The 26,193-nt window shown below is 38.3% G+C and overlaps 3 protein-coding genes across 6 annotated transcripts; all 3 read left to right on the top strand.

Annotated features, from left to right (window-relative positions):
• Nucleotides 1-2,253: 2,253 nt before the first annotated feature.
• On the top strand, nt 2,254-6,952 carry hoxd4a (homeobox D4a). Its single transcript, XM_055878691.1, has 2 exons — nt 2,254-3,812; nt 4,238-6,952. The coding sequence occupies exons 1-2, from the start codon at nt 3,344-3,346 to the stop codon at nt 4,537-4,539; spliced, it is 771 nt and encodes a 256-aa protein (XP_055734666.1). The 5' UTR covers nt 2,254-3,343; the 3' UTR covers nt 4,540-6,952.
• Nucleotides 6,953-7,613: 661 nt separating this feature from the next.
• LOC129821248 (homeobox protein Hox-D3a) lies at nt 7,614-16,891 on the top strand. 4 transcript variants are annotated; one of them, XM_055878685.1, is made up of 4 exons: nt 7,614-7,936; nt 12,186-12,248; nt 14,473-15,016; nt 15,227-16,891. In XM_055878685.1, the coding sequence occupies exons 3-4, from the start codon at nt 14,563-14,565 to the stop codon at nt 15,964-15,966; spliced, it is 1,194 nt and encodes a 397-aa protein (XP_055734660.1). In that variant the 5' UTR covers nt 7,614-7,936; nt 12,186-12,248; nt 14,473-14,562; the 3' UTR covers nt 15,967-16,891. The 4 variants fall into 4 exon arrangements, with proteins under 4 accessions (XP_055734660.1, XP_055734663.1, XP_055734664.1 ...); XM_055878688.1 differs by having other exon boundaries at nt 7,614-7,940; XM_055878689.1 differs by lacking the exon at nt 7,614-7,936 and adding an exon at nt 9,585-9,831.
• Nucleotides 16,892-19,819: 2,928 nt separating this feature from the next.
• LOC129821249 (homeobox protein Hox-D1-like) lies at nt 19,820-21,521 on the top strand. The gene is made up of 2 exons (XM_055878690.1): nt 19,820-20,443; nt 20,553-21,521. The coding sequence occupies exons 1-2, from the start codon at nt 19,879-19,881 to the stop codon at nt 20,891-20,893; spliced, it is 906 nt and encodes a 301-aa protein (XP_055734665.1). The 5' UTR covers nt 19,820-19,878; the 3' UTR covers nt 20,894-21,521.
• The last annotated feature ends 4,672 nt before the right edge of the window (nt 21,522-26,193 follow it).

The following is a 26,193-nucleotide window of genomic DNA, read 5'->3' as shown; positions in this document are numbered from 1 at the left end:
TGAATGACAATGGCTAATACCCTTGTGGGGATCTGAAGTCTATGAGCTGGCAAGTTTTGAATTCGGAGGGAAAAATATCAACCTGTTGTCACAGACTCAGTGTCGTTTACAGTTATTAGCGTTTCCTTAAATGACGTTTTGGTGACATAGGCCTTGTTACAACACTGTATTAATTCAGTTAAATACACATCAGTCCTTCTGAATCTTAATACCCCAATAATATCTTAAAAATAGCCATGCTCTATCGCGCCCCCTAGTAGTGTACAGAATATTATCGAATCATAATTCCTTGTACTATCGTCAATTGACCCATATCAGGGTGTTTCTATAGGCCTACATTGTGACGTTATGTAGGAAGTGAAGTGATGACATTGGAAGTGGTGATTTAGTTTGTTATCCAATACAAACACATTTACATGAGGCAGCATGAGGCAAGGACAATATGCACGAATCAGTTTTGTGTTATAAAGGACTACACTACAGTAGGCATAGGCCTATGTTTTTCTTTTTTCTATTCTTTTAGCAATGTAAAGGAGTCTTTTTTCATTGTTTTTCTGCAGCCTGTCTGCCACTTTGACAATTAGTCTATTTCGAAGTTCAATACATTGACAACGGCTTTAATAGGCCTACAATTGACAGGCTATATTATATTGAGATGGTATTTTTATTGAAATGAGAATTGCATTTCTAAAAGAATTTCAGTAGTTTATGATGGCATGTTTAAAATAGTAGCTTTATTGTCTCTTTATTTATACTAAATAGCCCACAAATAAGATTTCAGGAGAAATACAAATGTTTTATGTAACTTAAATCCATAGGCTAAATTATACATGTTGTCGATGGCGTTTTGGCACAGAATCTGGCTTTAGTGACATAGCTACTTGAAATCGGAACAATTACCTATTAACAGTTGTATAGTAAAGTAACTCTAAATAGATCAGAAAACATAGCAAGTTGGTTCATTCTTGGTTCAAACGAAGGATAAAGACAAGTGCTGACTTCATCGTTCTTTTGTTCCTCAGTATCGGCTTTGACCGAGCAGTTGTCTGACCAAGTCTCAGGGCAAGGTGAAACCTAGGTCAAGCTGTCCAACACATATTAAAATGTTGTGACATGTAATTACAAAGGTGTAAAGAGTGTGATTCATATTTTCCAATAAGATCATTTGAAAATGGGACGAAAACCTTTTGACTATCTCAAGGTTAAATAAAGGCTTCTAAAGTGGTCAATTTTAGTTTTTGAAAACGTTGTAGAAGTGTTGTGAAACGTTCGGCCCATAACCTTCGTTCTTAAACTACTAGAATTAGACTACCGAAATTAGACTACTAAAACTGTCCAGTAACAAAACATGAAGTCGGCCTGGCCTATAATTATGAGAGAATAATTTAAGGACACATCTTCGGGCATCTTACTATGAGGCCTGTGTGAATACTCAGTCAAATTTAGAAAGCACTTGGCCAATTAAGTGTTTTAAAACGAACAACTTTATTTAATTTAAATAATTTATGTAATTCAAAAAGGTATGTTATTATAGGACATTTCCACAGTGGCATTATTCCCTAGACTTTAGACCAACGGAGGTAGTCAACTGAAGGGTCGTTTGGGAATCGTGAACTTTTGTACTTTTTGAGCTGTCGCTAAAGTAAAAATAATTGAACTTTTTGATACGTTTGCAAATCATTTAGTTTGACCTCGTGGCCTTTAGCCTTTTTTCTTATGGGTCCACTCGATATTCAAGCCTTGGACAGTGGGTAGAGCGTAGGCTGGTTAACTAGTTTTTTAAAATGGAATCCCTCCAAAGTGAGAATCGGTAGTCTATACCAATTAATAGTGAATGACCTATGTTGTTTGTCTATACCTCTAACCAATAGGCCTAACCGGTTTACATTTTTTATGCATTTCGAAGCTGGAACAGAATTGCTCATTTTACTGATGAACTACTTAGGACTTACCCATATCTGATTAATCAGGGGCTATGATTTGATGGAAGTTATCGAAACATATTTTGATACACATCCATTGTTTACAATTGTCGACGGTATAAGAGTGTATTGAGTATGAATAGGTTTTTTATTTGTCTTTTTAGAACGGAATCTAAAGGCTGGACTCTTGAATTGAGAGAAATGATGGGACCCCTGTATTCCGTCGTCTATATATACCCTGTAGAACCGAATTTGTGTGATAAAACAACAGTCACAGATTCGATTCTAGGGGAGTATATGGTCGATGCAAAAACTTCGATTTACTTATCTACTTTTATAGAATTTCTAATCATAACAATTTATAACATTCGATGATGGAGTGCACATCGTTTGATTGCTGGATTGTACCAGCTATTGTGTCTAATGGTAAAATTATATTTTATATATTCTATTGAGTAGAATCTGTTCTAATTGTGAAAGTAAATGTTTGAGTTATATGCTCTTTCAGTGTCACTTGTCATTTCATTTGGTGATTTACGTTGATATAACGACATCGTCCTAGTCATGCTCAGGAGAAGCCTTTTTACATGCGTCACTTTTTGGCCTGTACACCTATCATTACAGCCAAACAGTCCTTTTCGTTTTGATAGTGAACAAAAAAGTAACTTGTTACTTGTACTTGCCATAACAAAAGTTATAGGAGACTGATTTTAAACAGATTTTTTTTAAACAGATTTTAACATGGCATCAAAGTAATGCATTTTTTCTTACGTTTTCATACGTTTTAACATTTCAATCATTGAATTATTGACTGTTTGGCATTGGTTGGTTGCCACGAGGCTCTTTCAGTAGTTTTGAAAGGGATAGGGTAGATGAAATGATGAGATTCTTGTAACTTTTGGATGACCCCTTCTTGACAAAGACAGTCCCCATCAATTGTCCCCAGGCATTATTCCCCTCTTTTTGTGCCAGGGGGAGGTTTTGTATCTTTTGTTTGTTTATCTGTCAGACTCACTGGCCTTAGTTTGATTTAGTATTGTAGAACAATAAGCATATTAACCATATTATTACACAAAACCATCTAAATGTCCATCTATACCCAAACTTTGTATTTAATCCATTCAGATTATTTTCCATTGACTGTTAGGGATGACCACAATTGATATTAAACTGTTGACATTAGGTACATAAAATTTGAGATTTCATTTCTCAATATAGCGAGTACATTGCCAATCCTGCATTGGAACTGGTTAAATATTTGTTTTTATTCAAAATAATTTCGGTGTTTTTTTTAAGTTTGTGAAAATTGCTGCTGTAGGTGTGCAGTGTATACCCGTTAATGAACTAGCTTTACCTCCATTGGCCAATCTGGTCACATGGTTCCCTAACTTTATTCAGTTGACAGCAAGTAGGAGGGCTTTATGGAGGGTGGAAAAAAAGACAACTCGAGAAAAATTTGTATTTTCTACCTTCAGAAATTAATGACCATGAGTTCGTTTATGGTGGACTCTAAGTATGTGGACCCAAAATTTCCTCCTTGTGAGGAATATTCTCAAAATAGCTATATACCTGAGCAGGGGACAGACTACTACGGTCCAGCGCAGGACCCAGGTTTCCAGCATCCAGGAATCTATCCACGGTCAAACTACCCCGAGCAACCCTTCAGTTGTACCACTGTGCAGGGTTCTACAGTGCAGCCGCGGGGTCATGTGCATGAGCGAGCCAGCAATCCTATCCCTTTCATTGCACAGACCGAGCCGTGTCCCCCGGTCCAAGTGACTGGCCCCCGGACTTGTGGACAGCAACAAAACACAAAGAACCAACATGGGATACAAGCCAAGCAGCCTACAGTAGTTTACCCCTGGATGAAGAAACACCACGTTACTACGGGTAAGATTGACTCTCTCCTCCCCACGTCTCGTTGGGACAAATTGAGCTCCAGGAATTTAGCCACATGAAAATTATTGCGTGAAATATTTATGAGTTGCTTTGAAGGGGCCGTCAATTACTTCAGCCATAAATGTTTATTGCTAAGGAAATAGGCCGCTGTCTATGTGGCCGTCTCAGAGCTCTTGAAATGTCCACTTGCCCTATGACTATGTTTTATTTTATTGTGTGTCGACAATATTTCAGATGAAGAGGGTGAAAATAGAACAAATTGAATGAAAGTTTGGTCATAGTTTCGTCCAATTTCATTTGTGGATCAAGTTTTTCATTGTTTTGTTTTTATCTAGAAGTTTGGAGCGTCCCGTGAAGGGCTGTGTTTTTGTTAACTGGGACCTAATTGGCTCACATTGGTGTTTTGTTTCTCACAGTAAACCCGGACTACACAGGACCTGAACCGAAACGGTCTCGGACAGCTTATACAAGACAGCAGGTTTTGGAACTGGAAAAGGAATTTCATTTTAACAGGTATCTGACCAGGCGGCGTCGCATAGAGATTGCCCATACACTCGTTCTCTCCGAGCGTCAGATCAAAATCTGGTTTCAAAACAGAAGAATGAAATGGAAAAAAGACCACAAACTACCGAACACAAAGGGAAGATCTGCATCGGCTTCCAGCCAACATTTACAAAGCATTCAGAAGGATAACCAGACTGATATCACAACTTTATGAATAGTATGGGAAACTTTGAATCTTACATGAACTGTAGGCCTATAAAAACTATTTCCCATTTGACTTTGCATGATCTCAAACATGGCATTTTCGTCATAGGCAGTTACATTCAGAAGGACCCTCGATTTGTGTTGGCTCGCTGAATTGAGTCAACTTCCAACATTGTAACTGATAGGTGCTCAGAAGATACGAGTGCGTCATTACATGCTTCACATGCTTCAAAGAGGTAGCAGTAGATGAACGAGAACTTTCGCTTTCGGACGAAAGCTTGTGAAAGAGGTTTTCATATGGTAGGCCTAGTCTTCTTGCTTGCTATGGTTCTCTTCTTACCACAAAAGTCAGAGTACTGCCTGAACATTCATGTCTTTATTTAAAAGGGGGGAAAAATGTACAATTATGTGAAGCTTTTGTACACTTTAATTGGAAATTGTCTTGTGATGAAATCAAGCTTTTAAAAAGAACAATATTTGATTCATATATTGCAAAAAATAAAATGGCCATTGCACACAAAGCATCAGTTGATCCATACATTTGTGACAATATTTGTTACTTTTATATAGCCTAGCTTAAAAAAAAGTAGTGAACTCGTATTTATGGGTGCTAACTGGTTGAATTTGTTCTGTTTACGTTTTCTGAACTTTTATACAATAAAGCTTTTAAAATGGCGTTAAATTCTATTGAGAAACAAGACATTCCTGTGTGCAGACCTTTCCCAGTGCCCTTATTCGGTTATAAATCTCTCTTGACATCTTTGTAAACAGTGTACATTTAAAGAGGGTCTCACATATGGATTCTGAAACTCTTTCATGAGTTCCCTTGTTCTTTGCATCGAATTTATATTTTTTAAGATGCTTCGCTATTTTTATTTTGATCCATATCAAACAGAACACTATTAAAACTATATATTAAATATTAAGGACGTTGAGGAATAAAAATACGTGTCATATGTTTCCCCCATTTTTATTATCCTAATTTTGTAATATAGTGTTTAAATTTCATTATGATTATTTATTTAATAAAATATTTGTACATTTCCTAAAACCCACAACTGTTCTGAACATGTTTGAGAAACGAACGTTTATTTAATGAGAAATGTTCAAAACTGTTGTGGGTTATTAGAATGGTCTCTTTTGTTATGCATTGTAAAATCGTTTAATTCATGCGCTTAGCTGGCGTTAAAATTTAACTATGGCATTCATTTATACCAAACCAAGTCACACAGGCATTCATGTCATGTTTCAAGACAAATATTCCTGTATTACTCCAATCATCGTCCTCGTGACAAAAATAATCATAACCTCTTGTATTGCGAAGATGTCTTCCCTCTGAAGAGTCTTCATGATGAGAAGTTGAAAAGCTATTTCAACTGAAGTTCGACAAAAAGCTCCAGAGGCAGGTTCATCCAGAGGACACTGTTTCTATCGCCTTAGACACATTTCAGCCGCGAGGAGTGACCTCTAAACCCTTGACCCGCCGGACCTATACAGCCTTTTTTCTCTTACAGGCGCTATTCGCATTGAGTTTCATTTAGATACTTTTTCTATTCTACCTTAGTATTGGTTTGCTATAGAATATTGGACGCTTATGTAACTCGGTTAAACATGTAGGCTAACTTTTTAAAGCCTATATGTATTCTGCCAGATGCACCTCAAACGGTAATGATTGTATATTAATGCCTCACCATGTTAATATGCAATCCTGTCTGACTTTATTTTTGTACCTGCTTTTTATTCTGTACATTCCCAGGTGTCATGCAAAACTTTAATGGAAAAATAAAGATTGTTACTTGATATGCATTATGGTGGCACAGAGCACTCACGTTTGTCAATAGATTTCTTTATCAAGTAGTCAGAGGTTCATGCTGGGCCATTGAGCAGATAAAATAGTTAATCGCACGCGCACGCACACACACACACACACACACACACACACACACACACACACACACACACACACACATACACACACACACACACACACACACACACAGCTGTCTTTCCCAGTTTAGATCTTGTGTGGCTTTCGTGATCGTGAAATATCAGATACCCCCAAAATATTTCCATAATGTGTAAAATGAGGCATTCTGTAACATTTAGGTTCCATAGCAAAGCATACAAGAACCTGGAATAGGGCCTTACTTGCGATACACCCACATAACTCAAACTTCATGCATGTCTCTCATTGACATCAACCCATGGTTTACTCAAAGGTTACGAGTCGATACCTCAAATTAGGATTTAGCCTATGGGTTGGGTTCGACGACACATCTCGCAGACAACGTTTTACTTAATTGTGCTTGTTTGAAAAAATGATGCCCCCTAACCCACATCAATGTTAGATTCAGTGCCATAGGTTTTATGAATGTAGGATCAGTGGGATTATATTTGTGATCAAATAAAATGTTCATGCTTGGATTAAAACTTGTTTCATTTGAGTGCTTATCTATTTCTCTTTGTGTGTGTGTGTGTGTGTTTCTATGTGTGTGTGTGCGTGCGTGTGTGTGCGTGCGTGCGTGCACGGGTGTGCATGTGTCCTCACATTTGCGCGCGCTCCCTTATAAGTTTAGCTGGGGAAGCCTTGTGTCACTTACACTTATTCATCTTCAGTTTGCCACCACATATATTTCAGTGTACAAGCATGATGATGTCATTGCAAAAGAAAGACAACTGCACCAACTTCACTCTGACCAAAAAAATCCTTATGTAGCCTAACCATAGGCTAAACAACAGTTCTACATGCAACCCATGTTGTTGTACGTGTGTTTTCAAGACTATCCCAATGGATTGCTGAATATTATATTTTGATGTTTCTTTTCCACAGTGGACCTATGAGGCATGTAAACATGTAAATTGTCTCTCTTGTTCACTGAAATGACCATGGGAATAATCATAAAATGCCTTTTATGTAACACAGAGTTTGAGAAAAGCAATCATATTTCAGTACTTGCTACACACTGTGCAGTGTGCATTGACCTACATGTCTGAACACAATAAATGAGAGCCATAAGCAGTGCCATTTTCAATGACACTGCACCGAATATGGTATACACCATTGCCGCGCTCACAATGGCTTTCAAACGGCCATATTTGATTTCCTGCTGTTCGCAGAAACTGTCTTCGCCAAGCGAGACAGCCCTTTAAGATATATTAAACTGTGCTGTCTGCATTCAAAGATATAATTCGGAGTCTATACCGCTCCTCTCTCTATTTCTGACCACGTGATTGTCTAAATAATTAATGCAGCACGTCCCCTAGAAACACGGCGTCGTCATTAATCGCGAGGACTCTATCAGACTTGAAAACTGAAGAGATCCCAAGAAAATAATATCCAAACGCTCCGATACCCAACGCAACTGTAGCCAGCACTTTGGCACAGCATCTCAACCAATGGAAGCTTGGTAGGTAAATATTTTAAATTATTTTTTTTGAGTAAGATGGTAAATGACCATATCTGTCAGATATTTGATAAATAGCGCCCTTTGGTGAGTGCGCCTTGGACAGGCTGAACTTGTTATGGGTTCTTCAGTGCTGTGGTTTTTATGAAAAAATAGACCAAGAGGACAATGTCGATATTATAAAGTGGTAATATTTTACAACTAAGATCCGTGTTATGTTTCTTAGCAAGTAAGTACAAAATATAAATATTTTCAGCCACCTTTACTGTGTGAAATGGTTGTGATTATGAATGTGTGGGCAGAATGAATGCAGCACTGTTGGGCAGTTCTAGTTCGTTCTTGAGGGCTGTATTTTAGGGCCTCTGTGATTTATAATATCACCAAAGAGAGCAACTCAGTTATTGGTTTACACCAAATTGCCTGTTACAAAATGTAAACAGAGTGTTAAGATGAAAAACATTTCAAAGTGGTACAAGTGCAATATGTCATAATACAAAAGCTTATATAACGTTGTAAGAATATATCTCTTTGGAATGAACTCTGATGACTCCCCTTTGCTAACATTGTTTATATTGTTGATGGGGCATAATTCGAAATGTATTTCTGAGAGTAGTAAAAGTAGTGTTTGAGCAGGTTGACAGTTATCTGCCTCGTTGTAAATCATTCTCTGTAATTCCTGAAAGGGTGCGAGGCTGTTGGGGGGCCGGGCGAACACTGTAAATCTTTCACTTTTATTACCCCATGAACATATGCTGCGACGCTCGTAGTCCTGCATCCTTTCCTCAGTACAAGATAGGCCTACCTCTCGGCCAGCTTCCCCGCTGTCTTTTATGGCTTTAAATCTCCATCTTCCAGTTGGTTTTTGAGCTCACGAATTGTCATTTGAAGGCGTTTTGTTATTTACATCGAAAACAGTGACTGAAACAGAAAATATGACTTTCCTTGCATGTGTTCAGGCTCAAAAGCAGGCTACCGTACGGCCGAACACCATGAGAAATAGCACAGCAGACACACAGAAGACAAACGGGTTTCCAAATTGGTTTATTTTTATACAATTCCACAGGCCTTTTCTCATGCATTACTATTGGTCAATAGATTTCATAACATTCTAAAATGCACATCTCACATCTCATATTGTTGATGTAAAAATACGTTTTATTTTTAAACAATTGTGATAACAATATGATAGCAGTTTCAAGTACCAATAATGCATCTAAGTACACGTCCAAATGTACAATCCTGTATCAGAAATTATGTTCAGAACCCTACATTTATACAGAATTCTCAAAACGACATTAGGGTTCTAATCAAAGGTTGTATTTTTAGTAATTAATTTATCTTTCAACAGCAGTTTTATGAGAAATCAAATATTACCAAAATACCGTATAAGGGCTATATAATCAGGTAAACATGAAATGCACTTTGTATGTATGTATTATCTCTTAAAGATGACTAAATAGCCACCCGTGTCATTAAATTGGCATAGTATGCATGTAACCTGACCAAATAATACATCTAATTATATTTATACAATGGAAAGAAGAAGACAAAATCATCACCAGAATGAAATCCTATCGCAAGTTGAGCATTTTCACTATGGACACAGGTCAGATAAAGAAATGTAAACGCCATCATTTAAAAAAAGGATTTGGGAGTTAAGACTTGCTTGCAGAAGCAGCCTCAATCAGAACATCCCGATCACGTGAACAAATATGCTTGTATTTTAAGGCAGTGCCTTTATTTGTCATCATAAAGGTTTCCTGAAACACCAAAAATCTTAATGATAGCTTCATTTCGGTGACTGTGTCTGAAAACCTGTATTTTTCAATGGGAGATGATTGCCAGATTTTTTTGGGTGGAATAAGGATCCCTTCATCGTTTTTTATTGGTAGTTGAGCGTGAGTCTTTCCATTCTATCGGGAATACTGTCTGCATTGGTATATGGAAATGTCTGAAAAACCGCAAGATCAGGTTTAGGACAGTATTGTCTACAGACAAAGGGTGAAGGATATATTCTAGAGACTGCAGGGAAAGGAATTGAGACTAAGAAACGAGTATATGATAAATTGATTCACAGGTAAGCAATTGTAAGGCAAAATACAACCTTTAACCATAGCTTTACATAATGCTAGAGAATAAATATGATTTATTCCATTCAAAGGAGTTGATCTTTAGTAATGTCGCTCTTTTCGGTAACTACGCTTATAGCTTAAGTCTTATGGACCTTAGATACGATTTTAAGACAGGTTCACAATTTTGAGCAACCACTTTGAAAGGTTAGTTTGGACAGACGTATTTTGACAATTGGTTTTCAGCTGATTTTGCAGTTTGATGAAAACTGACCAAAAGAAAAGGAAAAAGAAGCAGAGGAACTTTTCATTCTGACTCCTAGGTTGTTAGATCGTAAATCACATTAATTTGTTGTCTTATCGTCACAGTGATGTTAGACATGATTTATGTGGATTCAGCTATATGACTTTGTTAACCTACAAATGTTATAATATTTTGAATGGATTCAATTGTTTTAATTTGTGTTTGAGAACTACTTTCAGGATTTCTCCATTTGTAAATAAGAAATATATAAATAGATATAGACGTATTTTTCATTTAAATAACATAGGCTATATGAAACACTTTCAGTTGACGTTCTGCACTCATTTTTACTTAGGCTACATGATTCCTTCGTGAAGTTATTGATAATTCTAAATATCAAATGTTTTTTTATAGGCCTTTGAGAATCAAATATGAATTAAGAACAGGTCTAAACAATAGGCTATTGTTCGAATAGTGGTCAGGTTGATTTGTCCTTTTATGTTATTGACTTTAATATATTTTCAAGTCATTATGAATGATTGTAATTCACTATTGTCTGACTACTACTGCGCTTTGATAACGAAATATGACTGGCTGACAAATACTGAATTTAAACAAATGTATTCCAAGTAAATATTTGTAAAGTATGCTTAGTTTAGAATGTGCGTCTAGTGACAACATATTTTAATGGAAACATGCCTGGAAGCTATAAAGAGCTGCCAAACTAGCGATAAGAATCAAATTACAATAACAAAAACAACACATCCAATAATTCGGAGGATTCATCCTCAAATTCGTCTTAAATTTAGCCAAATTAACAAGCTTATAAAAGCTATAGGCCTTAGCTTTATACACATGTTTAAGTATGAACAATTAGTTAATTATATAATCTCTTGCTTCCCAGCCCAGGGATGCACAAAAGGGATATTATTGGTTATTTTTGATTACTAAAGTAAACGTTCAAAATAAACCATCTTTAAAGTCAACTTTATATCCAAAGCGCACAATGGACACAAAGAAAACGATGAAGTACAAGCAGACATTGTATATACCAAACTTACCGTAGCAATGCGTAGGCGAGAAACATTGTTGTCTGAAAAGACGTTCATGTCTGGCCAGAGTAGTAACAACATGTGGTAACAATACACGTTCAAATCCACTCAAAACATATCGACTTCGACATCAACATAATTTCGGAGTTCTGCACATTTCTAAAACACGCTAGGCTATATGTCAATGATAACATGTGCTATTCTCAATCATGTTCTATTAGTCTACAGATAGCTAAGTAAAGCATAGTTAAAACTTACATCAAGTAGCCTACAGACTAGTTTCTTATTTCTGATGTTTATCTCCTCAAATGTGGCCATGTGTCCCATCGTCAGGCAGTGTTTCAGCTTTTAAAAAAACGGGTGAAAAGTACTGTGGTTAGGATTTCATTGTGACTTTCTTGAACGCCTTCCGCTCGTTGTTCATTAATCTATGAGTTATTGCTGAACAAGCCAAAGGTCAGCCAAAAGGCTTATGACTGCTAAATATTTTGGCCAGCTCTTTCTTTGTTTAGAATCTTCAGTGTAAGATTTTCTTCTCCATCACTGAACTACATTTTCGGTTTAAAATGCTTTAAAAATAAAGAATAATGTGTTGGAATTTGTGGTTGCTGAATTGTCCCATTTCTTCTCGTGTATGCTCTTATAATGATTAGAATAGATACTTGTTCATAGAAGTTAATTATGGTGCTGTATCAAATTCTCACTGTAAAAAAAATAAACCAATAGGCCTACAATGGCATTTGAACAGAACATCTAAGCAATAGAAATTGTGCAATTTGTTATATGAAATGATTACACTACAGTAATCCAATGTCCTTCCAATAAAATGAGGAAATGGTGGTGCTCAAACAGTTTTGTGAAACTCCATGTATTGTTTTCGCTTTCAGGTCGAGGTGGATGTAACGATGAGCACGTGAAGAAAAATACGACACACATCTGCATAAAATACGGTGAGCAGCATTTATTTAATGAACTTCCGTTACATATTCACATCAAATATAGAAAACAAGCCTGTACGTGTCATGCATAGGCCTATATCATTTTTTTATTCTCAAAAAACTGTGTTCAATAGGTAAAGTTAAGTCAAATGTAAAGATCTAGATGATAAAATCCACTGTTTAATTGAATGCTCCGGATTAGCATGTTCAGTTTCCCTTGTAGGCCAATATAGCCAAGTCTACCAGAGGCTCGTTTAAAACATGCACTTTATCCTTTAAACATTGAAGAATGTTCATCATCTTGACATGCAAGAATGCAGCGTAAGGTCAGATGCAAGTTGCAACAGAACATAATTTCTTTGTTTAAAAAGAGCATAGGCAACATATCCATACACTAGTTGGTTATAAAATATACATACCCCACTGGGCACAGATGTCATTTCAACGTTTAGTTTGGATTTACATTGGTTGAGTTGTCAACTAACGTAAGTTCAATGTGAAATCAACAAAAACATTTCTCAATGTCATAGGATTTAGGTGAAAAGTAGGGGTTTTGGAAAACTACGAAATTCCCGTATGCTTTTTGCAATTCAAATAAGTTTTCCACGTTGAGTCAACGTCATCACATATCATTTTGCTGTTGAAATGGCGTGGAAACAACGTTGATTCAACCAATTTTTGCCCAGTGGGACATTTAGAAGTAACATTTAAAATCAAAAGAGAATTCACCAGTCATCCCATCACCTCAATACGAATTTCAAACAGGAATATGTCCACTTTTGCGTCAGTGACGATGGTCCTCTTTATAAACAAAATGATTCCATTTTCTGCGGTTTCAAACGTGCGTTTGCGAGAGCGTAGTAGCGGCAATGTAGAATGATTGTTGAGGCTCGATTTATATAAACGGCCTCTCTATTATTGCTGCAGAACTTGCAGAGTATGGCATTTTTTAGCTTGCCTTCCTCCTACGCTTAGTTTTACACTTCTGAGGGTGGCAAGTCTTGAGGAGTGATTTTCTTTTCATTCCTCTCTAAGGCGTTTACGACCATAACATTTGCAGTCATAAATTTCGCTGCGGTCCACAATGACAGGTGCATTGATATGCACGCGCGGACATTCAGGGAAGACTGATTCAACTACTGTAGGCTATTAGTTTGTCTCCATGCATGCCTTGGTCATTCAGTGTGTTACTTATGTCAAGAATTGAATGTGAAATCGTTTCCAAAAGTAGTGAGATATGTTGGGTGAAAAAAATATCGTTTTTATATGTAGTTTGGGCTCTGGGAGATTGCTAGCTACAGTCTAAATATAGGCTTACTGATTACAGGCTACATGAGGGTGCCAGAATTCAAGAGCAAAGTTTTGACACCGATGCATTTGTTTTATACGCACATAATTAGCATATAGGGATCCCACCCATTCCGACCACCCCAATATTTTTGGTGAGAAACAGGGAGAGGGGATTGCACTTCTTTTAGCATCATAACCCCCCTTAGCACACGTGCATTGTGATAATATTTAAAAAAATAATTTCATGGTTTAATAATTGCTTTTTGAATAAGGTTATGAAAGTAGCATTCAAAATATAAAAAATCGTACAGGAGCGCGAGATGTTGGATTTAAGTTAACAACAAATAAACAAAACATATGAACGGGATTTCGTTTATAAATCAGATTTCCAAATAAATCGAGAGAAGTCGTATTACATGTTGGTGTGTTAAAAAGGCAAGAGCGTAAGAGCTGATGGTGGTTTGTGATTAGGTATGCTACTGAAAGGAATATTGTGTGGGTAACCAAATGCTGATTCAGCTTATTTTCTTAAGTAATTCAAGAAGATCTTTTGATCTTTTGACAAAAGTTAAACGTTAACTCTTTTGTGCCAAACATGCCAAATGGTTCAAAAGGGAGAGGTTAAGAAGGCCTATTGATGATTTGATAGTTAAAGAAAGCATAGTTTTGAAAGTGAAGTTATAACTATTACAAAACAGCATTTTTTGTGTGTTTTTTCCATACTAGATCACGTGATCAAATATGATTGTATTTGTTTGTAATATGGCCTGGACTTATACTGAAACCAACACCAGACTTCAGGAATCTTAAGAAAATGACTAAATGTTCGGTGTATTGATGGAAGGTTATTTTTCAATCCAGAGTACAGTGTATGCTCAATCATGATTTAGTACACGTTCAATTCATATTGCCTGCATTATGAGCCTAACAACTCTTCTCTTCGTAGGTCAAGGAATACATAGGCGGTGGGAAACCCCAATCACGTGATACAAGAACACCCATGCCATTGGATAGGGCCTTGGTTTGAATCTTCACAATGCAGAAAGCTACATACTACGACAATTCTGGACTTTTTGGAAGCTACTCTTACCCCAAATCCGACTCATATATGTATGGCCCATCTCACCAGCCCTACCCCACTTCTAACATTGAGAGTGATTATCAGGGTCCAGTTTGTCCAATACAAACCACAACTGTACGGCCACCAACTCATAAAGACAATGACATGAATGGAAACTGCATGCGACCAAGTAGCAGCCAAGGAAACACCCAACAGTCGAGTATTGGTGAACAGCCGCAGGCACCTCCATTGTCGGCATCTTCCCCTAACTCCAGCAACACTTCATCTCAGAAGAAGAAATCTCCCCCAAACAATGCTTCAAATACTGCCACCCCAGTCATTAACAAACAAATATTCCCATGGATGAAGGAGACGCGATCGAACGCAAAACAGAAAAGCAACAGCAGCAACAATTGTACAACTGCAGAAGGTACAGTGTGTGTGTGTGTGTGTGTGTGTGTGTGTGTGTGTGTGTGTGTGTGTGTTTCAGCATGATTCGTCTGGACATGGTGGTGCGTAATGCGTGCGTAAAAGGGCGATTATTCTACTGTGCGCATGGGTCATTTTAGGCAACTGCGTAGGCCTATGTGAAATCATTCATAATACATAGAGACTTATGGTGTTTACTATGTATTTTCAGGTGAGTCCTGCGATGAAAAAAGTCCACCTGGTCCAGCCTCCAAACGGGTCCGAACTGCCTACACCAGTGCACAACTTGTAGAACTTGAGAAGGAGTTCCATTTCAACCGGTACCTGTGTCGTCCCCGAAGAGTGGAGATGGCTAATTTATTGAATCTCACTGAGCGCCAAATAAAGATCTGGTTTCAAAACAGAAGGATGAAATACAAAAAGGATCAGAAGGCTAAGGGGATAATGCACTCTCCCATCGGACACTCCCCGGACAGAAGCCCTCCATTAAGTGGCCCAAATCACATTGGATATTCTGTAAATGTAAACAGCCTCAGCTATGATGCTCCCTCGCCCCCGTCATTCGCCAAACCCCAGCAAAACATGTACGGCTTGGCTGCGTACACGGCACCATTAGGTGGTTGCATACCGCAACAAAAAAGGTATCCGGGGTCCGAATACGAACACCACAGCATGCAAGGTAATGGTGGCTTTGCCAACGCTAATTTGCAAGGCAGTCCGGTGTACGTTGGGGGAAATTTCGTTGATTCCATGCCAGCCTCGGGCCCCATGTTCAACCTCGGCCATCTCCCTCATCCCTCATCCGCCAGCGTGGACTACAGCTGTGCCGCTCAGATTCCAGGCAACCACCACCATGGACCCTGTGACCCCCATCCCACATACACAGACCTCACCTCTCACCATGCGTCTCAGGGAAGGATTCAGGAAGCGCCTAAACTAACGCATTTGTAATTTGTGAGGATTCCATCTGTGTGCCCAAATTATGTTACGCTCTTTTATTACCTCACTAGTCTAAAGTAATTTATATGATTACACTACAAGTGAGTCATATGTATTACCCAGTATTATTATTGATATTACTATTAATGCTATTGTGTAATTATTTTCTAAGAATAGCTGTGGTACATTTTTCTTGACTGTTGAGGATGCGTAGGGGAGACCGTTTGTTTGTCAGTTGTTCGTTTTCTGAAGTGCAATGCGCAGTATGGGGACTGAAAATGTCATAACATTACTTGAAGGTAAGTCCTGTAGATCTGACAGTAGTCACCCATCTTTATAGGGATGGATTTTATAGAAAAAAAAACTCTAAGGTGTCTGTTTGTTAATTTCAAATTTTCTAAATTTGAAGCGTCTTATTTATTTTTCCAAGATTGTATTGCATTTATCTCCTTTCCTATATGTATTATTTAACGATTTTTGTATCACACATTATTTATAATTTACATATATGCCTATTTATATGGACATCTAGAATTTATGCAACATAGTTCGACAGACTTTGACATCATAGCCCTTCAATAGGTACACAGGTTTTTGGTGAATGCTAGTTTTAAGATATGGTTTCAATGGCTGGTGGTTTTATGTTGTTGTAGTAGAAACCCCTAAGTGTAAATCTTGGAATATTGGGGCATTTTTCATGATTTATCTTGTGTCAATGCCTCTATGAAAAACAAAGTTATATGTAGCCTTTTGAAATACCGAATATTATAAAAATGTAACACACCAGCATGTCATTTGTCGTCATTGCCAATTTTCATATCACGTCATTGTTATTTCATCAGTTGGACTGTCCATGCATACATTTATGAAACGCTAATGATATGAAAATGTTATATTTTATTGTGTTTAACATTTTGTAAATAAAGTGCTTAAATTTACACAATGGATTAAAAGCACCGTTATTGATACACATAACACACATAGAAACATGAAATTGCAACCATTTTGAAGTATAATGACATAGTAAATAGAGGCTTATAGTCTTAACAAAGAAATGGCATGTCTCGTCGTTTAAATCAAATCAGTTTTTCATATGTGGGGAGAGTGAAATTGAATCGAAAGAGTAACCAGATACCGTGTATGTCTGCTTGATGCTGAAGAAATGCACATTTCCCATGACTCACAGACACTCCTGTTAGGCCTGAAGTCAAATTGCGCAGGAAGACTATATTCTTCACAATGTAAGCTCCATTTTTGACAGAGAAGGCTAATTCATTTGCTTTTTCTAATTATTTTTTGTTTCCAAAAATTATATTTCATCTCAAAGTTGCTGATTTATTACCACAGTCTATCGTGAAGCAGACCACACGTTCCACATTTATATGAGGATTTTCCTTTATCAATATGTCATTATTTGAAACTGTAGGCTAAACAAGTCCACATACTGTATAGGCGTATAACAACAGAAAGCACTTGGACTGTTCTTTTACATTTGAAAAGCACTAAGAAAATATTTACGTAACAAAATATTGGTAAATCGGAAAAATACATAGGCCACAGTATAGGCCTAATATTCTACAATAGTCTGTTCAACGTTAGTGAGTGACAAAGGAAGGATGCAGCAGCGATAGGCTATGTTGAGCTAGGCATCTATAGCAGAGTGCCCCGCATCCTTTCTTCCTACTGGAGAGAACATTTCAAAGCTCATTAATCAAAAACTCGTCGCTTTCAGACTCCACACTGATTCCACCTCCTTGTGAACAAAGCATTTGCATTCCAAATTCTAGGAACATATTTCTAACTGAGAGGCCAAACTTTGGTAGATGTACAAAGAGCACACAGCCCTGGCTTAATAAATATCACGGAATGAGAGGGACGAGGGAGCGCTTAGACAACGAATCTGAGCCATGGAAGGTATCATTAGAGGCGTCGAGAGAAAGTAAGTGGGTCTTGAAATGTGTTCAATGCATTCAATTCCTCAGATAAGAAAAGCATTATAGACTGATTCAACGTCTGAATTAAATTAAACCAAAGTAATTCGCGAAAGCTGTTTATAGCACATGATTCATAATTTGCATTTTTCTAATATGGTAAAATAGAATCTCAGCCTTTTAATTACATTGATTGTATGCCCTACATCAGAGGCACTGAAGTACCATCTTGTTCGACACAGTGGATGGCGGCCATTTTAACCCTCGGTGTCCTTTCATCTTTTCTCATACATTTTCTCCATCCAGATAACGATGACGTTGATACCTTGATATAATGGACTTTGCGCACAGCACCCAACCAACGCTGGAGCTATTATAATGGGGTAAAGCCAAAAATAAATCTCTCTCCAAAGAAGGAAGCAAATTCAAATGAGGATTCAACGAGTGAATTAAGATTAAATGTACGTTTGATCCTTCCATAAAGGATACTTGGCACCTATGATTCCTTCAGTGATATTTTCGCTTTATATATGACATGGACACACCATAAAGGTGAAACAGATTGCCCACGTGCGCCATAACGTTAATCGGTTAATGATGGGTAATGGCCTTGGGATGGTTTGCCCATATATTTTATTTAGTCAACAATATGTTTGACATTCAAGCATACTCTTCAGTTAATTATTGCAAGATTATTATGAAGCTTATAGCTAATACAAAGGAAATTAAGAGGGAAATGAATTTCTTGTTACAGTGGAGTGTGCAGTAGAGTGTGCAGGTGTAGCCTATCATAGGTCACGCTACAGGATCAACCAAGAGCAACTTTCTCTGTAGTTCCGCCAGTCCCCCTCTCACATGGTTGTTAACATAGGCCTGTCTCCATATGGTTCAAATAAGTTACAATTAGTTATTGTACAGAAGTCCCACAATGTTATTTTAGACTATTCTCATATATCTCGAAATTGTATTTGGTAGCCCTATCTGATATTGGTGACAGAAACTGTACTATTCAGGAGGCATTCGAGTACTTGGCTGTCAGCATAGTGTGTATCTGGGCGGCACATTATCACTTGAACATACATAGCTAAGTATCCTTCTATCAAAAGGGGGGTTTTGTGCATGGCTAGTCATATATCCGTGGACCCCCATCATTTCAGTCACTTGTCGGCATTTGCGGTGCAGGCCTGTGCATGCTTTGTGGTCAGGCCTGTGCATGCTTTGTGGTCACTAGGCCTACTTCTGAAAAACTGTATGTGGAATTTGGCATGTATTTAAACAATAAAAAATGTATTGTGAACATGATAATGTGTCAAACAGTTTGTTTTGACACAGAAATACTGCCAACGTTAAATTGTTCCGTATAACTTTTATGAATAAATAAATAAAAATAGATATACATTTTACTGCCTCCCTGTTAACGTATCATATGGGCCTATGAATAAATATGATATTGTCATTATTGATTATCGTTACTAGTAGTATAGGCCTTAGTAGGAGTAGTTTTTTGTTATTGTTATGGTAGTAGGCCTAATAGTAGTAGTGGTGGTAGAGGCATGCCAGGGCGTCTATTACATTTCCACACATAAAACGGGTAATAATGATTACAATAACAAAACGTTGGATGTCTAAAACCAACCCATTCCTGTTTACTTCACAATAACTTTAAACATGAGCTTATATACACATTATAACACAAACAATGATTCTTGTTATGACACACACAGTGTATCCGTCATTTATATGGAAAGTACTTGGGAGTTATAGTCCATGCACATCCTTGCCGGTCCGTAGGGAACGAAGTTAAGTGCAGCTCACTTGGGTACTCCACTTTGTGGCCCTGATTGGATAAAAGGGGCCCAGACCACGCCTGCTCAGTAGTGGGTCATATTTACATGTTGGGCCAGGAAGTACAGTAGGCCAACTAATGAGGACAAGGGGCGCTGGAAATCATTAACCTCTGGTGGATTTACAACGCCGATTTACAAGGGACAACATGAGCTCGTATTTAGACTTCTACTCGGAAGGCGACATGATGCCATTGCCTGTGAAATTCTGTCACGACGAACACAAACCAGGGACACTTCAGTACCACGGGGAGATAGTTGGGAGACTTTCGTCAGGTATGCTGGACCACCAGAGCAGCAGTCGGTCGATATCAGGAGGAGTGCATCATCAAGGTATGTTTAAGGTGCCACGCGATAGCGACGCATCTGTATCTGATGGCAATTACGTGGATCAGGGACTTGCTTATAATTTGGCGTATGGATGCTACAACGACGTGGAACAGAACAGGGTGCATACCCAGTGCGTGAACCCGGCATATTCAGGAAACGGTCCTTTCCCCAGCCATCCCACAGAGACCTACTACCACGATATTAGAGAAACAAACCAGCAGTGGCAGAGCATAAAGATATCGCGAGGATTCGTCAATGCCAGTCATCAGAATGCATCACCATCCCATGAGAATTGTCCAAGAACTGGTCCTAGGCAAGAGGAGCCGCAAGTTTTGGTAAATACATTTGACTGGATGAAAATCAAAAGAAGCAACCCCAAAATCAGTAAGTAAATGCTATTCTATAATTGAAAATTAAAAATAAAACATATAATTGATTAACTTTAACTGACTATAAAGACTCAACCTGACATTGTTATTTGACTATTTTACAGGTAAAGCTATTGAATATGGATTATCGAACGCCGGATCAATTCCAAGAACAAATTTCACAACCAAGCAGTTAACAGAATTAGAAAAAGAATTTCATTTCAACAAGTATCTCACCAGGTCAAGAAGGGTTGAGATAGCCCACAGTTTGCACCTGAATGAAACCCAGGTGAAAATATGGTTTCAAAACAGAAGAATGAAACAAAAGAAGAGAGAGAAAGAAGGCCTTACTGGGATGTGCGTGCCTCCCATATCGAAGAACTCGGACTCGTCCCCATCATCAGAACTCAACTCTCCAGTTCCATCCCCTCCCTGCTCCCCCATCACGCTCTCCCACAGCGGATAACTGGAGGGGTTGAGCACATCATTGTGGTTGACTCAGATTTCTGTTGTCACCTTAGGCTTTTCTTATCTGTTGTAAATACGATACACTCACTAATTGCACTAATGTATTTTATGACATTAAGAATAAACACTGTGCATTTTGTTTAGATATCTGACTGAGGGAAAGTTCCAAAATGTTGTGAATGAAATTGTTTGTGAAGTTTCAATCAAGGGCCACTGTTTGTGTCTTGAACTATAATTGCCTTACTAATTCATGACTGATCGATTCAACACACTGGATTAACCAAATATTAAACCAAATGCCTTAATATATAAAGATTAGGTTTATAAAATCAAGTGTGAATCAGAAGTTTGCAGGGGGAAGCCCCGAAGTGTTTCAAGTGATGCAATTGTTAATAAAATGTCAATCAAGTTTACGTCATTCTCAAACTACTCTCCGACTTCTACCATGAGCTATACAGTATTTTTTTTAACTACCCATGTACTGTATGTCTATGTTACCCTGAATTAACCAAATATTTTCTATTTAAAAGTCATGGTGTAAGGTTGTGCTCAGGATATTTCTTCAGTCTGCTGAAGAATGCACTAACGCTCAGGTTTAAATATACGATTGTTGAGTAGAAGAGTCACTGCAGTCATACCATTTGAAGTGACAGCAATTAATAAAATATATATAACTCATATCGACATTTTATCATGTTGTATTTCGTCTCAGATTGAAAACACACCTTTCACGAATGTCAATTTTGCAAATGGTTTGTCCATTTTCAACTACAAACAAAGTTCAGTGTGTGTCAAAATTCGTTACAAACCTGTACTGTGTTGCTCACGCAGAGTTTGTGTGACAAACGCATTACAACTAAAGGCTAATGTTAGGACTACACCCCCTACCCATCTTTAATTTTACAATGAAAGCTTCTGACCCTTGTCAGAACAACATAAAGTCTTTGAAAGTCTTTGATTACTAGAGTTGTGGTAAGGATTAAGCTACCTAGAATTAACATGCGAACACTGAGGGAAAATTGGTCGGTAACCCAGGGTTTTCTTCATAGCCACATTTACCCTCTTTGATATCCAGTACTCACATTTGAGGAACGGAAGGACCGTGGCCCTCCAGGAGGAAGCTTGTGTAGATCGAACAGTGGGGAACTCGCTAGGGGTACTGGGTCACCACAAGTTCAACTCAACCCAATGAAAACACACGCAAGCACGTGCGCGTTATGTGAGAGTTGAATAAGTTCCTCCCCGCTTATCGAGGAGCAAGTGACTATGGATATGACGTCAGATAAGTATTTCTTTCTTCTTCAAACTGACCAAATTGAGAAAGAAAACATATACGAAAACAAATAAAACATAAAAAGAAGGCAACAGTGTGTCAAATGTCTACCTTACTCTGGTAAATTCATCAAGTTGAAATCTGACCAGCGAAGCTGTAGCCCATTTCCCGTCGTGCAAGCCAAGTCTATGAATGGCCTTGTTCATGTTCACAAATTATTAATGAATCTGTACCATAGGCCTACCAAGGGATGGAAATGTAATGCACTGTATAACCACCCAGCAACTATTCTAGAATTTGATTTAGTAGGAGTTATATTCACTCTTCTAGAGTTGGGATGCTGGGACACAAAGGCCTAGGTGAGGTAAAATATTGTAGGCACTCAACAATGGACTGTAGCATGATCGAACTGTTTGTGAGGATGCACTGACTGCATTTTCCCTTTGTGGTAAAAGAAACACAGCATGTACTGTCAAAATGACTGGTGTGATTTGAGTTGGAGTGCGTATTCATTTATCGTAAGATCACATAGCCACCAGTTTCACTCTGTAGCATGATGTAGTTGTCAGAAATCAAATAATGAAGACCAATAGTTACAGGCCAAAGCCTAGCCTATAGTTCGATCATTTAACTATACTGCAAACATCCTTCTCTATTATGTCAGCTTTGTACAAGGTTTGCAATGAGCATTTATTTACATTTTTACACATCCCTGTCAAATAATACACTTGTATTACGCATTTCCACAGCTCTTTTACTGTTAATAAAAAGGTATTCATTAGATTTCTAATGTATGAATCTCTTATTTGATAGTTCTGATATGATAAACTATTGCTATATGTAACCCAACCAGGGCAAATCTAAAGTGCATAACCAAAAAGACTCTTCCATTCCACAGTTACCTGGAGAATAACTTAGTGATAATGCAGAAATGGGGGTCATATACTGTATAAGCCTTAATATATAACGCTTGCCTTGTCTATAATGCTTCCTATTACAAGTACCTTTCCCTTTGCTGATGCCAATATGGATCTCCTTAATGGCATTTTCGGTTTGAAATTATGACTGAATAAATTGCATCTTCATTTATCTTCCAAACCTTCTGTGCTGACTGCGATACCTGGCTCTCAGCTCTTCTTTCCATAATTATATTAGTCCTCTACTACACCAAGAAATGGATTACTCTGGAAAATGAACCTGGCTTTGCTATAAATTACACCTATGGATTCTGAGAAATGTGTTATTTTGGTTAAAATAGTCCCTAATATAATTAGAGTTGTAATTCATGGAGAGCTACAAGTGTGCATATTCCAGTAACAGGGTTTGTAATTTAATCTGTCTGCAGGATAAAGAATGATCCTGTGTGCTTTTCATTTGTAATCTTAGACACATTATTTCAGTAAAATAGTCTGTGACCATTAGATATGAGAAATTGATTATTGTACGGACAGCTTTATTCAAGAGTTGGGTTTTTTAAAAGTTAACAGTCCATCCACGAAAGCAAGTTAAATAATGGGTAATCAAATAACTTATCATACGCTGGCTGGTGACACTTTAAGTATCAGTATTAGCTGAGCCTTCTGGTTAGAGAGCCTACCTGTTCTGGCCAGGCCAGTAGATCTCTACCGTCCTGATTTATGTATCTAGGTGGTCATGCTGGTCAAACCTCTTCCTCTGAAATATTTAGCCTACCAGCATTTTAAAAGGCTTAAGGCTGCATATTATCTGTTTGATGAGTCATTTCAACAATCCAGTGCCAAAACGAAACAGACATATTGCCTTTTAGTATCAGCAGAATTATAGTTAGAGTGAAGGTGCTTTTCTAAATTTGAGAGGTTTTGCAAACTTAATGCTACTTTCAGTGGCTCATGAACTTTGAGGTAATGGTTTGAGATGCTGCTGAAGACCATGGATGAATTCACAATTGTTTTCGCCCTGTCTCTTGTTGGTGTGGTTACGGATGTGGCGGGAGCCTGCAATCCTCTAAGTCGGAGGTTTCTAATGTGTGGTGGTGTGAAGGCTGCAGCCATTATCAAAGTCCAAAACACTGAAAACGGTTGTGATAAACCCCCATCCGTCGGAAGAGATCCCAAGAGTGGATCTGATTGCCTTCAGTAAGAACATGTACCTAAGTGCATGTACTCAGCCCCCTCAAGGACAGGGGATTTGGAATGTGTCATAATGGTTAGGTACAAAGTATAGTAGTATCAGGGCAGTGCATAGACCTTTCAGGGGGCAGGTGCTCAAAATGAAGAAAGCTAGTTACAGTGCCTCATAAAGACATAGCCCCACATGGCTAAGTGATGTTTTCAACGAAATTCACGCAAGCGGAGACGAGCGGGGTACAGATTTTAAAAAAACAATTATAACTGGATTATAGCTCCCGTACCAATGTTGTGAATGATACATATATTAATGTCAAAGATACAGGTCAACGCTAGCGATGGCTATAGTGATGCTAGCTATTCTACCAGTCTGTCTCAATGAGTGTTAGCACGCTAATAGCACACCATGCACACAAAAACCTATATTTTTAAGGGGTATGCAGTAGGTTTATGATGATATCACCAAAGTATGTTGTATCAGACATTTCAAACAACATTCCCAGCTAATGAGAACACAGTCCTGTTATTTCATTGAAGAAAATGAACAAGATTTAACAAGGCAAACTTGGGGCTAATTTTAATAGGCACCAACAGAAGATTTTCAGGGATTTTTACTTCTGTACCCTAGTACGACCCATGTGACCGCAGTTAACATCACTCCGTGAGGGACTATGATTGACATAGAGAAAAGAGGGTGGGCTGTCAGCTGATCATTGATGTTGATGATTGATGTAAATCTGCTAGTTAGCTAGCTTGATTACATTTTTTACTGATTGTGATTTATCAATGCTCATAAATTCTTAAATAATAACTTAACATAATATTCACAGTCTCCTAGCTCATGATATATGGCTGGCTGGCTAGTGGCTTGTTTGGATATTTTAGCATATGGTGGTTAGCTACAGTCTAAACTAGCCGTGTTGCTTCTGCCCTGACACATTGAAGAAGGGCTGGAGTTGAGTCAGAGGGTCATTGATGCAGCAGATCCTCTCTATAGCTTTCTGCCGCTCTCTGCTGCACATATTGATGACGATGTAAATCAAGTGTTATCAAGTGTTAGTCAAATGTTATGCTGCTGTGGCAGTACTGTTGATATTTAAACTACACTGAACAAAAGTAGAAACGCAACATGTAAAGTGTTGGTCCCATGCTACATGAGCTGAAATAATAGATCCCAGAAATGTTCCATACGCACATAAAGTTTATTTCTCTCAAATGTTGTGCACAAATTTATGATTTGTGAGCATTTCTCCTTTGCCAAGATAATCCATCCAGCTGACAGGTGTATCATATCATGAAGCTGAATAAATAGCATGATCATTACACAGGTGCACCATGTGCTGGGGACAACAAGAGGCCACTCTAAAATGTGCAGTTTTGTCACACAACACAATGCCACAGATGTCTCAAGTTTTGAGGGAGTGCGAAATTCAATGTCTGCCAGATAATTGAATGTTAATTTCTCCACCATAAGCCGCCTCCAATGTCGATTTAGAGAATTTGGCAGTACATACCGAGGCCAAGGGCCTCCCGAGTGGCACTGCACTCCCGAGTGGCACTGCATCTTAGTGCTAGAGGCGTCACTACAGAAACTGGTTCAATCCCAGGCTGTGTCACAGCCGGCCGCGAACGGGAGACCCATGAGGCGGCGTATAGTTAGCCCAGCGCCGTCCGGGTTAGGTTAGGGTTTGGCCGGCCGGGATGTCCTTGTCCCAGTGCGCTCTAGCGACTCCTTGTGGCGGGCCGGGTGTATGCATGCTGACTACGGCCGACAGCTGTACAGTGTTTCCTCCAACACATTGGTGCGGCTGGCTCCCGGGTTAAGGGAGCAGTGTGTCAAGAAGCAATGCGGCTTGGCAGGGTCATGTTTCGAGGACGCATGGCTCCTGACCTTCGCCTCTCCCAAGTCCGCACGGGAGT

Source organism: Salvelinus fontinalis, chromosome 23, assembly GCF_029448725.1.
Source record: "Salvelinus fontinalis isolate EN_2023a chromosome 23, ASM2944872v1, whole genome shotgun sequence".
Classification (NCBI taxonomy): Eukaryota; Metazoa; Chordata; class Actinopteri; order Salmoniformes; family Salmonidae; genus Salvelinus; species Salvelinus fontinalis.
The sequence above is the reverse complement of the archived record's forward strand: the minus strand, read 5'-3'. Positions and strand labels throughout refer to the sequence as shown.

Excerpts from the sequence above, each read along its gene's own strand:
- hoxd4a (XM_055878691.1), top strand. The coding sequence starts at position 3,344 with ATGGAGGGTGGAAAAAAAGACAACTCGAGAAAAATTTGTATTTTCTAC. Across the intron at positions 3,813-4,237 it reads GAAACACCACGTTACTACGG|TAAACCCGGACTACACAGGA; the intron begins GTAAGATTGACT and ends TGTTTCTCACAG.
- LOC129821248 (XM_055878685.1), top strand. The coding sequence starts at position 14,563 with ATGCAGAAAGCTACATACTACGACAATTCTGGACTTTTTGGAAGCTAC. Across the intron at positions 15,017-15,226 it reads CAATTGTACAACTGCAGAAG|GTGAGTCCTGCGATGAAAAA; the intron begins GTACAGTGTGTG and ends ATGTATTTTCAG.
- LOC129821249 (XM_055878690.1), top strand. The coding sequence starts at position 19,879 with ATGAGCTCGTATTTAGACTTCTACTCGGAAGGCGACATGATGCCATTG. Across the intron at positions 20,444-20,552 it reads AAGAAGCAACCCCAAAATCA|GTAAAGCTATTGAATATGGA; the intron begins GTAAGTAAATGC and ends ACTATTTTACAG.